At 43.2% G+C, this 14,325-nt stretch overlaps 1 protein-coding gene across 3 annotated transcripts; it reads left to right on the top strand.

Moving 5' to 3' along the window:
• Positions 1–429: 429 nt before the first annotated feature.
• Positions 430–13,478, top strand: LOC106597112 (dnaJ homolog subfamily C member 1). Of its 3 annotated transcripts, XM_014188344.3 has the most exons (12): positions 430–731; positions 1,685–1,786; positions 4,653–4,699; positions 8,927–9,092; positions 9,608–9,705; positions 9,998–10,091; positions 10,329–10,428; positions 10,937–11,109; positions 11,507–11,626; positions 11,803–11,851; positions 12,255–12,742; positions 13,043–13,478. In XM_014188344.3, exons 1-12 carry the CDS (start codon positions 576–578, stop codon positions 13,109–13,111), a joined length of 1,662 nt encoding a protein of 553 aa, XP_014043819.3. In that variant the 5' UTR covers positions 430–575; the 3' UTR covers positions 13,112–13,478. The 3 variants fall into 3 exon arrangements, with proteins under 3 accessions (XP_014043819.3, XP_082829375.1, XP_082829376.1); XM_082973249.1 differs by lacking the exon at positions 4,653–4,699; XM_082973250.1 differs by lacking the exons at positions 4,653–4,699; positions 8,927–9,092.
• Positions 13,479–14,325: the final 847 nt, after the last annotated feature.

Consider the following 14,325-nt stretch of genomic DNA (forward strand, 5'->3'; position numbering starts at 1 on the left):
ATCACAGAAGTTCATATTCCAAAATGTAGTTTGTTGAAGTGTTGTCTTTCTCTAGGGTTGCAAACTTCCTGGTTATTTAACAAAGTTCCACGATTTTTTTTTAGAAACTATGTTAATTAACGCGTACATTTGGAAATATCGAACGTTTGGGAAATGTATCATTTAATTATTACTTTTTAAAAAGTATATTTTTTTCAGATTATTTATATCTGTGTCTGGTGTTGCCCATGAGCTCCAGTGGACAGACCACATGGTTCCTGAGAAAATAGCCTATTATAAAAACATCTAATCAACAAAGTAATTTCACTGGGTTCAAATCGGGGACACGCTGGATTGAAATCGGACTCGGAGGGATATCATGCGCATCAATTGGTGCTTTTATGTTGAAGGCAAAAATTACAAACCGGTGTGACACGTGTGGAAACCGGAAGAGGTGACAGAGGATTGTGGGAAATGTAGTAAATCTTTAGCGCAAGCAGCCTGTTGTAAGGATTGTAGCCGCGCTAGGTGTATATCAGCAGGGTTTTACATTTTTCGCGGTACAATATTACCGCCAACATTGTCAAAGCCTGATAATGACCTCAGCTTCATGGCACATCTGGTTTATTGCTGCCGTCAGTTTTCTTATTGCCTGCCCAAGACCCTCTCATTCCTGGGATTCAGACATTGAGCTCTACGATCTGGTGGAGGAAATTCAACAAAACTTTTACGAATTTCTGTCTGTTGAGCAGGTAAGTCATAACTAGTTGTTTTTGTAACCTGTAAATGTTTACTAACTAGCTTTTTCTTAAAGTCCTAAATAGAGATCTGTACCGATGATGAGGCCTGTTGTAGTTTTTTTTAACTAGCTAGCGAACTAGCTACGTGTACCTAGACTACCGGGAGACGAGCAAACCATGACGTGTCAGGTCGCTTCCCCTTATTTTGTATTATAACCCCTGATGGAAGTTAAGGTAGGTAGTTAAATATCGTTAACTAGTTGTTCATCTTGCAAGGAACACTTGCTGGGACACTGTTGCTTCACCAGCCAAAGTTTACTGGTCTGGGGGCAGGCTTTTGCTCCAGCCCTGCTCTAACACATACGATTTTTACTCATCTGATTCAGCTACGCATCAGTACCTTGATCAGCTGAATGAGGTGTGTTGAAATAGGGCTGGAACAAAAGCCTGCATGCCCGTCAGCTCTCCAGAAGGAGGGTTGGCCATCATATGAACAAACTTAGTACAGGATAGTGTTGAATACAGTGCCGTCCTGCAATGGAGTCATCCGAGTGCCATGTCTTGTAGGATGTCGTTAGCCCTGGAGGTGATTACTGTCCTCTGGATAGGATGGAGAAGCGTAGGCCCCTGGTAACCTTGGGGTGGTTACTGTCCTCTGGTAACCTTGGGGTGGTTACTGTCCTCTGGATAGGATGGAGAAGCGTAGGCCCCTGGTAACCTTGGGGTGGTTACTGTCCTCTGGATAGGATGGGGAAGCTTAGGCCCCTGGTACTGTGGGACATGTCAGGTAGAAGGAGAGCGTACAGACTGATTTAGTGCCATAGACTAGTTATTATGTTTGTGATAAACCATGTGTGATATATCACCACACACAATACACTCTGAAATGTGTCATGTACATGTCGTTTTCCTGCTCATCTCTCTCTCTCTCTCTCTCTCTCTCTCTTTCGCTCTCTCGAGTGCAGGATGCCTCGTCGACGGACATCAGAAAGGCCTATCGCAGGCTGTCGCTCACGCTGCATCCTGACAAGAACAAAGATGCAAATGCTGAAACACAATTCAGACAGGTCAGCCCACTCACTTAACATTTTGTATTTATTATGGATCCCCATTAGCTGCTGCCAAAGCTCTTCTTAGGGTCCTGCAAAATTAAGGCCGTTTATACCATTTTAAAACATTACAATACATTCACACTGTGTGCCCTCAGGCCCCTACTCCACCACTACCACATGTCTACAGTACTAAATCCATGTGTATGGATAGTGCGTGTATGTGTCTGCCAATGTTTGTTGCTTCACAGTCCCCTCTATTCCATAAGGTGTTTTATAATTTTTTTTTATCAAATGTTACTGCTTGCGTCAGTTACTTGATGTGGAATACAGTTCCATGTAGTCATGGCTCTATGTAGTACTGTGCTCCTCCCATAGTCTGTTCTGGACTTGGGGACTGTGAAGAGACCTCTGGTGGCATGATTGTGGGGTATGCATGGGTGTCCGAGCTGTGTGTCAGTAGTTTAGACAGACAGCTCGTTGCATTCAACATGTCAATACCCCTCATAAATACAAGTAGTGATGAAGTCAATCTCTCTTCCACTTTCAGCCAGTAGAGACATGCATATTATTAATATTAGCTCTCTGTGTACATCCAAGGGTCAGCTGTCCTGTTCTGAGCTAATTGCAATTTTTCTAAGTAATTTTTTGTGGTACCTGACCACACGACTGAACAGTAGTCGAGGTGCGTTGTTAAGAAGGCAGAGCATCGCTTTATTGTAAACAGACTTCTCCCCATCTTAGCTACTACTGCATCAATATGTTTTGACCATGACAGTTACAATCTAGGGTTACTCCAAGCAGTTTAGTCATCTCAACTTGCTCAATTTCCACATTATTTATTACAAGATTTAGTTGAGGTTTAGTGAGTGTTTTGTTCCAAATACAATGCTTTTAGTTTTAGAAATATTGAGGGCTAACTTATTCCTTGCCACTCACTCTAAAACTAACTGCAACTCTTTGTTGAGTGTTTCAGTCATTTCAGTAGCTGTGGTAGCTGGTGTGTATAGTGTTGAGTCATCCGCATACATAGACACTCTGGCTTTACTCAGTCAGTGGCATGTCGTTAGTAAAGATTTTAAAAAAACAAGGGGACTAAACAGCTACCCTGGGGAATTCCTAATTCTACCTGTATTATGTTTGAGAGGCTTCCATTAAAGAACACCATCTGTGTTCTATTAGACAGGTAACTCTTTATCCACATTATAGCAGGGGGTGTAAAGCCATAACACATACGTTTTTCCAGCAGCAGACTATGATCGATAATGTCAAAAGCGGCACTAAAGTCTAACAATACATCCCCCACAATCATCAAGTGCTGTGCTTGTTAAGTGTCCTTCCCTATAAGCATGCTGAAATTATGTTGTCAATTTGGTTACTGTTTGATAGCATTATATCTGGTCAAACACAATTGTTTCCAGAAGTTTAGTAAGGGTTGGTAACAGGCTGATTGGTCAGCTATTTGAGCCAGTAAAGGGGGCTTTACTATTCTTGGGTAGTGGAATGACTTTAGCTTCCCTCCAGGCCTGAGGGCACACGCTTTCTAATAGGCTTAAATTGAAGATGTGGCAATATCGTCCGCTATTATCCTCAGTCATTTATATCCAGATTGTCAGACTGGTGGCTTGTCATTGTTGATAGACAACAATCATTTTTTCACCTCTTCCACACTGACTTTACAGAATTCAAAAGTACAATTCTTGTCTTTTCATAATTTGGTCCGATATACTTGGATGTGTAGTGTCAGCGTTTGTTGCTGGCATGTCATCCGTAAGTTTGCTTATCTTGCCAATGAAAAAGTCATTAAAGTAGTTTGCAATATCAATGTTGCAATGCAACACTCCCTCCCTACACCCCATGGGGTTTAACACTCCCTCCCTACTCCCCATGGGGTTTAACACTCCCCATGGGGTTTAACACTCCCTCCCTACTCCCCATGGGGTTTAACACTCCCTCCCTACTCCCCATGGGGTTTAACACTCCCTCCACTACTCCCCATGGGTTTAACACTCCCCATGGGGTTTAACACTCCCTCCCTACTCCCCATGGGGTGTTAACACTCCCTCCCTACTCCCCATGGGGTTTAACACTCCCTCCCTACTCCCCATGGGGTTTAACACTCCCTCCCTACTCCCCATGGGGTTTAACACTCCCTCCCTACTCCCCATGGGGTTTAACACTCCCTCCCTACTCCCCACGGGGTTTAACACTCCCTCCCTACTCCCCATGGGGTTTAACACTCCCTCCCTACTCCCCATGGGGTTTAACACTCCCTCCCTACTCCCCATGGGGTTTAACACTCCCTCCCTACTCCCCATGGGGTTTAACACTCCCTCCCTACTCCCCATGGGGTTTAACACTCCCTCCCTACTCCCCATGGGGTTTAACACTCCCTCCCTACTCCCCATGGGGTTTAACACTCCCTCCCTACTCCCCATGGGGTTTAACACTCTCTATGGGTTTTTTTTAAGCCCAACTTTGTCTTGTTTGATCTCCATCTTACAAGTAGTCTATGGACGGACACCTTACAGAGAAATTCCTGCAACAAATAGAAAAGCTCATGTTTAAGTGGAACACTGTTTATATGCAGTGTTTTGTGGCAGTAAAAGTAGTTTGTGAGGTATAGTCATTTTCATACACTGCACTCTAACTGATTAGTTCAAATCAAATGTATTTATATAGCCCTTCTTACATCAGCTGATATCTCAAAGTGCTGTACAGAAACTCAGCCTAAAACCCCAAACAGCAAGCAATGCAGGTGTAGAAGCACGGTGGCTAGGAAAAACTCCCTAGAAAGGCCAAAACCTAGGAAGAAGTATTAGTTGAAGTATTGATTGCCATTTCTGTCTATTGCCTCACTGATTTATTTATTTTTCTCCCATAGTTGGTGGGCATCTATGAAGTACTGAAAGATGAAGAGAGGAGACAGAGGTTAGCCCCGCCCCCCCCCCCCCCCCCCCCCCAACCTTCTCTCACTACTTCTTCTGAAAGTGGGAGGAGTCTGTCACATTCACAATTTCATACACAATTTTGTGGAGAGAACATTACAGTATTCTGTCATTATTAGATATAAAAAAATCCATCACAGTATGGTTTAGGTTGGCACGGTAGTGTGAAACACCCCTAAAATTTGCCGTCGGGGAAATCCTCAAACCACGTTTTGGTTCCTCTGAACTACAGGTACAATGATGTCCTGGTTTTGGTTCCTCTGAACTACAGGTACAATGATGTCCTGGTTTTGGTTCCTCTGAACTACAGGTACAATGATGTCCTGGTTTTGGTTCCTCTGAACTACAGGTACAATGACGTCCTGGTTTTGGTTCCTCTGAACTACAGGTACAATGACGTCCTGGTTTTGGTTCCTCTGAACTACAGGTACAATGACGTCCTGGTTTTGGTTCCTCTGAACTACAGGTACAATGATGTCCTGGTTTTGGTTCCTCTGAACTACAGGTACAATGATGTCCTGGTTTTGGTTCCTCTGAACTACAGGTACAATGATGTCCTGGTTTTGGTTCCTCTGAACTACAGGTACAATGATGTCCTGGTTTTGGTTCCTCTGAACTACAGGTACAATGACGTCCTGGTTTTGGTTCCTCTGAACTACAGGTACAATGACGTCCTGGTTTTGGTTCCTCTGAACTACAGGTACAATGACGTCCTGGTTTTGGTTCCTCTGAACTACAGGTACAATGACGTCCTGGTTTTGGTTCCTCTGAACTACAGGTACAATGATGTCCTGGTTTTGGTTCCTCTGAACTACAGGTACAATGATGTCCTGGTTTTGGTTCCTCTGAACTACAGGTACAATGATGTCCTGGTTTTGGTTCCTCTGAACTACAGGTACAATGACGTCCTGGTTTTGGTTCCTCTGAACTACAGGTACAATGACGTCCTGGTTTTGGTTCCTCTGAACTACAGGTACAATGACGTCCTGGTTTTGGTTCCTCTGAACTACAGGTACAATGACGTCCTGGTTTTGGTTCCTCTGAACTACAGGTACAATGACGTCCTGGTTTTGGTTCCTCTGAACTACAGGTACAATGACGTCCTGGTTTTGGTTCCTCTGAACTACAGGTACAATGACGTCCTGGTTTTGGTTCCTCTGAACTACAGGTACAATGACGTCCTGGTTTTGGTTCCTCTGAACTACAGGTACAATGACGTCCTGGTTTTGGTTCCTCTGAACTACAGGTACAATGACGTCCTGGTTTTGGTTCCTCTGAACTACAGGTACAATGATGTCCTGGTTTTGGTTCCTCTGAACTACAGGTACAATGATGTCCTGGTTTTGGTTCCTCTGAACTACAGGTACAATGACGTCCTGGTTTTGGTTCCTCTGAACTACAGGTACAATGATGTCCTGGTTTTGGTTCCTCTGAACTACAGGTACAATGATGTCCTGGTTTTGGTTCCTCTGAACTACAGGTACAATGACGTCCTGGTTTTGGTTCCTCTGAACTACAGGTACAATGATGTCCTGGTTTTGGTTCCTCTGAACTACAGGTACAATGATGTCCTGGTTTTGGTTCCTCTGAACTACAGGTACAATGACGTCCTGGTTTTGGTTCCTCTGAACTACAGGTACAATGACGTCCTGGTTTTGGTTCCTCTGAACTACAGGTACAATGACGTCCTGGTTTTGGTTCCTCTGAACTACAGGTACAATGATGTCCTGGTTTTGGTTCCTCTGAACTACAGGTACAATGACGTCCTGGTTTTGGTTCCTCTGAACTACAGGTACAATGACGTCCTGGTTTTGGTTCCTCTGAACTACAGGTACAATGACGTCCTGGTTTTGGTTCCTCTGAACTACAGGTACAATGACGTCCTGGTTTTGGTTCCTCTGAACTACAGGTACAATGACGTCCTGGTTTTGGTTCCTCTGAACTACAGGTACAATGACGTCCTGGTTTTGGTTCCTCTGAACTACAGGTACAATGACGTCCTGGTTTTGGTTCCTCTGAACTACAGGTACAATGACGTCCTGGTTTTGGTTCCTCTGAACTACAGGTACAATGATGTCCTGGTTTTGGTTCCTCTGAACTACAGGTACAATGACGTCCTGGTTTTGGTTCCTCTGAACTACAGGTACAATGACGTCCTGGTTTTGGTTCCTCTGAACTACAGGTACAATGACGTCCTGGTTTTGGTTCCTCTGAACTACAGGTACAATGACGTCCTGGTTTTGGTTCCTCTGAACTACAGGTACAATGATGTCCTGGTTTTGGTTCCTCTGAACTACAGGTACAATGACGTCCTGGTTTTGGTTCCTCTGAACTACAGGTACAATGACGTCCTGGTTTTGGTTCCTCTGAACTACAGGTACAATGACGTCCTGGTTTTGGTTCCTCTGAACTACAGGTACAATGATGTCCTGGTTTTGGTTCCTCTGAACTACAGGTACAATGACGTCCTGGTTTTGGTTCCTCTGAACTACAGGTACAATGATGTCCTGGTTTTGGTTCCTCTGAACTACAGGTACAATGATGTCCTGGTTTTGGTTCCTCTGAACTACAGGTACAATGACGTCCTGGTTTTGGTTCCTCTGAACTACAGGTACAATGACGTCCTGGTTTTGGTTCCTCTGAACTACAGGTACAATGATGTCCTGGTTTTGGTTCCTCTGAACTACAGGTACAATGACGTCCTGGTTTTGGTTCCTCTGAACTACAGGTACAATGACGTCCTGGTTTTGGTTCCTCTGAACTACAGGTACAATGACGTCCTGGTTTTGGTTCCTCTGAACTACAGGTACAATTATGTCCTGGTTTTGGTTCCTCTGAACTACAGGTACAATGACGTCCTGGTTTTGGTTCCTCTGAACTACAGGTACAATGACGTCCTGGTTTTGGTTCCTCTGAACTACAGGTACAATGACGTCCTGGTTTTGGTTCCTCTGAACTACAGGTACAATGACGTCCTGGTTTTGGTTCCTCTGAACTACAGGTACAATGACGTCCTGGTTTTGGTTCCTCTGAACTACAGGTACAATGACGTCCTGGTTTTGGTTCCTCTGAACTACAGGTACAATGACGTCCTGGTTTTGGTTCCTCTGAACTACAGGTACAATGACGTCCTGGTTTTGGTTCCTCTGAACTACAGGTACAATGACGTCCTGGTTTTGGTTCCTCTGAACTACAGGTACAATGACGTCCTGGTTTTGGTTCCTCTGAACTACAGGTACAATGACGTCCTGGTTTTGGTTCCTCTGAACTACAGGTACAATGACGTCCTGGTTTTGGTTCCTCTGAACTACAGGTACAATGACGTCCTGGTTTTGGTTCCTCTGAACTACAGGTACAATGACGTCCTGGTTTTGGTTCCTCTGAACTACAGGTACAATGATGTCCTGGTTTTGGTTCCTCTGAACTACAGGTACAATGATGTCCTGGTTTTGGTTCCTCTGAACTACAGGTACAATGACGTCCTGGTTTTGGTTCCTCTGAACTACAGGTACAATGACGTCCTGGTTTTGGTTCCTCTGAACTACAGGTACAATGACGTCCTGGTTTTGGTTCCTCTGAACTACAGGTACAATGACGTCCTGGTTTTGGTTCCTCTGAACTACAGGTACAATGACGTCCTGGTTTTGGTTCCTCTGAACTACAGGTACAATGACGTCCTGGTTTTGGTTCCTCTGAACTACAGGTACAATGACGTCCTGGTTTTGGTTCCTCTGAACTACAGGTACAATGACGTCCTGGTTTTGGTTCCTCTGAACTACAGGTATAATGACGTCCTGGTTTTGGTTCCTCTGAACTACAGGTACAATGACGTCCTGGTTTTGGTTCCTCTGAACTACAGGTACAATGACGTCCTGGTTTTGGTTCCTCTGAACTACAGGTACAATGACGTCCTGGTTTTGGTTCCTCTGAACTACAGGTATAATGATGTCCTGGTTTTGGTTCCTCTGAACTACAGGTACAATGACGTCCTGGTTTTGGTTCCTCTGAACTACAGGTACAATGACGTCCTGGTTTTGGTTCCTCTGAACTACAGGTACAATGACGTCCTGGTTTTGGTTCCTCTGAACTACAGGTACAATGACGTCCTGGTTTTGGTTCCTCTGAACTACAGGTACAATGACGTCCTGGTTTTGGTTCCTCTGAACTACAGGTACAATGATGTCCTGGTTTTGGTTCCTCTGAACTACAGGTACAATGATGTCCTGGTCAACGGGCTACCAGACTGGAGGCAGCCAGTGTTCTACTACAGGCGAGTGAGGAAGATGAGCAATGGGGAGCTGGGCTTCCTGCTCTTCCTCATCCTGACCGTGTGCCACTATGTAGTCATCTGGTCCGTCTACCTGGAGAAGCAGCTGGTGAGGGGACCGTGCATGACCTTTCACCCTTCTGTTTTTTTTTTAACTGCCATGCTGTAATCCAAGTTTGCTGTAATCTGTTCCTCAGCTTCAATTCTATTAACTTAGTTCCCCCCCCCCTCAAATGGGCAGTTATTGCTGTGCTGAAAAAAATGGTCTTAAAAAGCTTTTTTCTGTGTTTGGAAAGTATAAATACACCGGTGCAATTTAAGACCGGGTTTCTCAGCCTCAGTGTATTCAGGATTTTATAATAACCAATTACTCCCATTTAACAATGCTCAATTAAGTAGTCCAAAATGTAATTTATTGAATTATTCAAAGTGAATATGTAAGAGATGTCACATTTCTCCCTATGTCATATAATAAATGTAAGTGATTTGCAGTAAAATGTTTCCCCTTGAACCAAGTAGATTCTGCAAATAAAAAGTTTTTTTTTGTGTGTGAGCAAAGTGGAGCCCATAGACTTCTAATACCCTGATTGACCTCTTCATTCCACATGGTGCTTCTCCTACTAGGATGAACTTCTGAGCAAGAAGAAAAAAGAGAAGAAGAAAAAAATGAGTAGCAAGAGTGCTGAAGAATCGCGTTTTGTCGGACAGGAAAAAATAGAGAGGTGAGTGTCACAAGGCGTTCCTAATTTCACAAGTAAATATCATATTGAATAATAATACAGCACTGCGGGTTTTTTTAGCTGTGAAAGAGAACGGCAACATTTGTCGCACCATGCCTAACTTCTCAAGCAGTGGAACTGTATATTGTAGAACATTTGAAGTGCTCGTTGCATGTGAAAATGTAATTGAAAACACATTGGAATATTGCTCCTTTGTTTAGCATGTAGTGTGTAGCCTATTCATGTGTGTTGTATGTACACTTCAGCATGGTCACATGTCCTTTTTTCCTTTCAGGTCACATGACAAACCTCATTGGCAGGATATCCTGCCACTCAAGCTGAGCACCTGGCTGTATCTCTCTGTCAAGTCTCTCCCCCATGTCATACAGGTAGTCCTCCAGCTAATTTACCCTAACCGAATTCTCTTACCTTCACAGTCCAGGAACAGCCCTTAGCCATGGTATATTGACCAATATATACAGAGCCTTGTGAAAGTATTCCCTCTCATTGCACAGTTTCTATCACTGTATTGGTGTACAATTATATATTTTTTTAATGGTAATTGATAAGATCCTATCAACATCCCCAGCGAGCGACAATTATCTTCTAGTTTGTCTGTGTTACAGGACGCCAAACAGTATTACGAAGATTATAAGGAGATGAAGATCAGAGAGAAAGAGGAAGTGGAAGCCATGGCACTGGCAGAACAGGAAGCTACTACAATAAGTAAGGACTTGTAGAAGATTGAAGTAGACAGTTTCATTATCTGCCTAATTATGTCTGATTGTTCACTTTCGCCTGGTCTTTATTTAAAAGTAAGATTTATTTTATTAACCTGCCTGGATAAATAAAGTTTAGCTGGATCAAACAAGAAAATAGGAAATCATAATACATTTTATTTGTAGAGCAAAATCTTTTTTCTGAAATAATTCAGTAACTGGGATTGAATGTAAAAATAAAAATAAATAAAAAATTATCCTTTAACGAGGCAAGTCAGTTAAGAACAAATTCTTATTTACAATGACTGCCTACACTGGCCAAACCCGGACGACGCTGGGCCGATTATATGCCGCCTTATGGGACTCCCAATCACGGCCGGTTGTGATACACCCTGGATTCGAACCAGGGTGTCTGTAGTGACACCTCATGCAGTGTCTTCCACAGCTGTGCCTCTCAGGAGCATCAGTTGTATTGTACCGTGTTCTTGTCTTATCACATTCCTCACTTCCCACAGAAGAGAAACGATCCAAAGTGAAGAAGCCGAAGTTTGAGTTCCCCGTTTATGAGCCTTCCCTTACAGTCGCAGACAGCGCAAACTCACTGGCGTACGACCAGGGCATGTCTATCGAGGAGATCGAAAACCAACTGGATGACTGGCTCGAGGATAAGAAGTCTCAGAAGAAAAAGGTGGGCCCACAATATTTTCCCTCTGTGGAAAGGTTTGTTCCCATGACATTAGTAAAGCTCTGCTTTTTTAATTCAGCCAAATATTGGATTATAAAGTTTGTTTTATTTGCCATTTGTAGGTATAGTTGGACAGTTACCAGAATTTGATCTGTCTAATAAGATCCTATTCTAGGATCAAGTAAGGTAAATTGCATGAATCTGGGGCAACAAGCGAGATGGAATAGATTTTGGATGGTCATTATAGCGTTGTGTTCACCAAAATACCTCAAATTCCCGCTTTTTTTCCCCAACAGGGATTTGCGTAAAACCTGGGAATTTTGGTAACTTTTCTGGAATTTTGCAGCCCTAAGCCAAAATGGTCTGGTGTTTGATCTAATCTTGTTTGTCGTTTCCTCAGGCTCCGGAGTGGTCAGAAGAGGACATTACTCTTCTGACAAGGAGTATGGCCAAGTTCCCTGGGGGAACACCTGGACGCTGGGAGAAAATCGCCCACGAACTAGGAAGATCGGTGACCGATGTGAGTATACATTGGGAATGGGTGGTGCATGGAAAACTCTGGACTTAAATGGAGGGAATGTGAATGTTTTGTCAGTCTTAGAAAAAATATATAGCAAAATTAACATTTTGTGTTTAGAAATTTAGGAGAATAGTAGCTTGTCAAAGAAAAATTCCAAATATTGTGATCCTTTGCAGGTTACTGCAAAAGTCAAACAAGTTAAAGATGGTCAAACCAACACATCAGGTAAGTCAGTTTCTTTTTACTTTAACTTGTTTGACCTTTGCAGTAACCTGCGAAAGGACCACTTTATTGTTCAGTTTTTGCCTTATCATGCATGGTAACATTTTTTATTTCTTCTACAATCATGCAATGTTTAATAAGAGATGAAAATGTAATGTATACAGCTGAATCCATGATATTACTCCGAATACTGAAGAAGCATTTGTATTTAATGTCCATGAGGAGACTAGGGACTATGATGTTTGGAATATAGCCATTCAAGTTTAAACTTGTTCTGAAATGAGTGCTGACAACTGCACCATTTTGTTTTGTTGTGTATAGAAAAATGTCCCCTTTTTGAATTGAATACTTTATTCATCAGCAGAGAGACAGCATCTTAACTTGTACCTCTTTCTCTTTGATGCAGGGCTGGTGAAACTCTCTGAGCTCAAGGCCCAGGGCAGCAGCGCTCTCCCAGGAAAGGGCTCCAAAGCTGGGGCCGGAGCTGTACCTGACAGCCTAATGACCCAGCGTGAAGACCCCCAGCCTCAGTCAGCAGCAATGGCAGAGGTGACAGAACACAGCGGCGGAGGGGATGAAGAAGAAGGCATCCAATCAGGTGGTGTCAGGAGGAGAGGTAAAAAGACTGGGGGTGGAGGTGCGGGGGTGGAGGCCAAGGGACACAGACAGAGGGACTTTGACTCTACAGCTGCAGCCGAGAAGGACAGCGAGGAGGAGCAGAGTCCGCCCCCCTCTTCAGTCCCACAACCGTCCAAGGAGAAGGCCACTGCGGTGACTGACGACGTCTGGACCCAGAACCAGCAGAAGCTTCTGGAGCTGGCCCTACAGCAGTACCCGCGAGGCACCACGGAACGCTGGGACTGGATCGCCAAGGTGGTCCCGGGGAAGAGAAAGGTGAGATTACCCCCCCCCACATTGCAAAGTGTGTCAAAATGTTTGGCCGACCCCAGTTTAAGTCGTGTGTACACAGTTTGCCTAATCTATATTGTCTGTGGTAATTGACATGATCCTTTAACTTTTCTGTCCACTTATTTATAATTGAAATACTTTCCTGAAACCTGAAGCAATTTTGATGAGTGTTAGATGTAGGTAGGTAGAATAATATGGAAATAACCTAACTTAAATTGTCATGAATAGCTGAGATGGTAAACATGATTTCATTTTGGATGGTGATGGACCTATACTGTTTTTCAGGAGGAGTGTATGATCCGTTACAAACTTTTGGCTGAGCTGGTGCTGAAAAGGAAGCAGGCCAAGAGCTGACTCCTCCCCCCCCAAAGACCGCCATCTTGAAATCAGTTTTCTTTTGGCTCCCCCACATTGCAGGGTGTGTCAAAATGTTTGGCAGACCCCAGTTTTAAGTCATGTGTACACAGTTTATTGCCTAATCTAGCCCCTTTTCCTGGCTACTATACCCTTCAATGTCATCTAAAAGGATGGAAGAAGAGGACCTGGGAGAAGGGACTAGGGCCCATCGTCTCATGTGCCTTAGCTCCGCCCAAAGCATGCCATCCAGCCTCCTCTCTATGGACTGTCACAATTTTTTTTGCTGTGTCATTTTAAATCACACATGTACTGAATATAACTTGTTTGAGATAAGGAAATAAATGGTTTTATTTATTTACTTGGATCCATTGATGCACTGCTTGAAATTTCAATTTGACTCCCAAAATATATATAAATAAATTAGCGGTCAAACAGCGAAATGGTTCCAATAGTTTTTCCTACATAAGTGTTTCTAAAATTCAAGGGCTGTGTTTTGTGTAGGCTTACCCTGGCATGACGTTCTGATAACCATGTACATTCTAAGACAAGGTGATTTAAAAAATGTAATCAATATATTCATCTTTATTTACTCTGATTTGGAAGTAGACGTCATGCAAGACTACAAATCTCTGCATGCTCCTGCACCTCATCTCTAGCTGACACCTTTGCTAACAGGTATTGTGTCAATTTAAAACTTGCACAAGACAGTTCACAAAATTGTCAATTTAAAAAAATGTAGCCAATTTATTCATGACTAAATGTAGGTAACATTGCAAGAACTAGAGATAATTACTTTTTCTTCGATGCAACAGTCTTGTCCAGGTCATCATGGCATTTGTATTTCTTTGCGATAGCCATATTAGCGTTTCATTTTGGGGGGGTGAATATATTGTCATCTTGTCCGTGAGAGATTTACAGTTTTCAAAACGTCACGCCAGGGTAAGCCTACACAAAACACAGCCCTTTATTTTGTGTTTGTCATTTTTCCCGGTAGTGGATTTTAATGGTGGAAAAATGATTGGAACCATTTTTTTTTGGATCGCTAGGTATTATGACTCATACTGTGGTACTCGTATGGAGACAGAGCTGCATGTAACAGTGTCGAGAAACATTTTAGCCTCAGGTGCTGACGAACAGACCATTTAATCAATAAGGTTGGCAAGGTTGACTCTTTTAAAGAGCTTTACTTTTGTCTACATAGGGAAATGTTT

Source organism: Salmo salar, chromosome 03, assembly GCF_965601325.2.
Source record: "Salmo salar chromosome 03, fSalSal1, whole genome shotgun sequence".
NCBI lineage: Eukaryota > Metazoa > Chordata > Actinopteri > Salmoniformes > Salmonidae > Salmo > Salmo salar.

Coding starts and splice junctions, on each gene's coding strand:
- LOC106597112 (XM_014188344.3), top strand. CDS start 576: ATGACCTCAGCTTCATGGCACATCTGGTTTATTGCTGCCGTCAGTTTT. Junction 732..1,684: donor AATTTCTGTCTGTTGAGCAG/GTAAGTCATAAC, acceptor TCTCGAGTGCAG/GATGCCTCGTCGACGGACAT. Junction 10,429..10,936: donor ACAGGAAGCTACTACAATAA/GTAAGGACTTGT, acceptor CACTTCCCACAG/AAGAGAAACGATCCAAAGTG.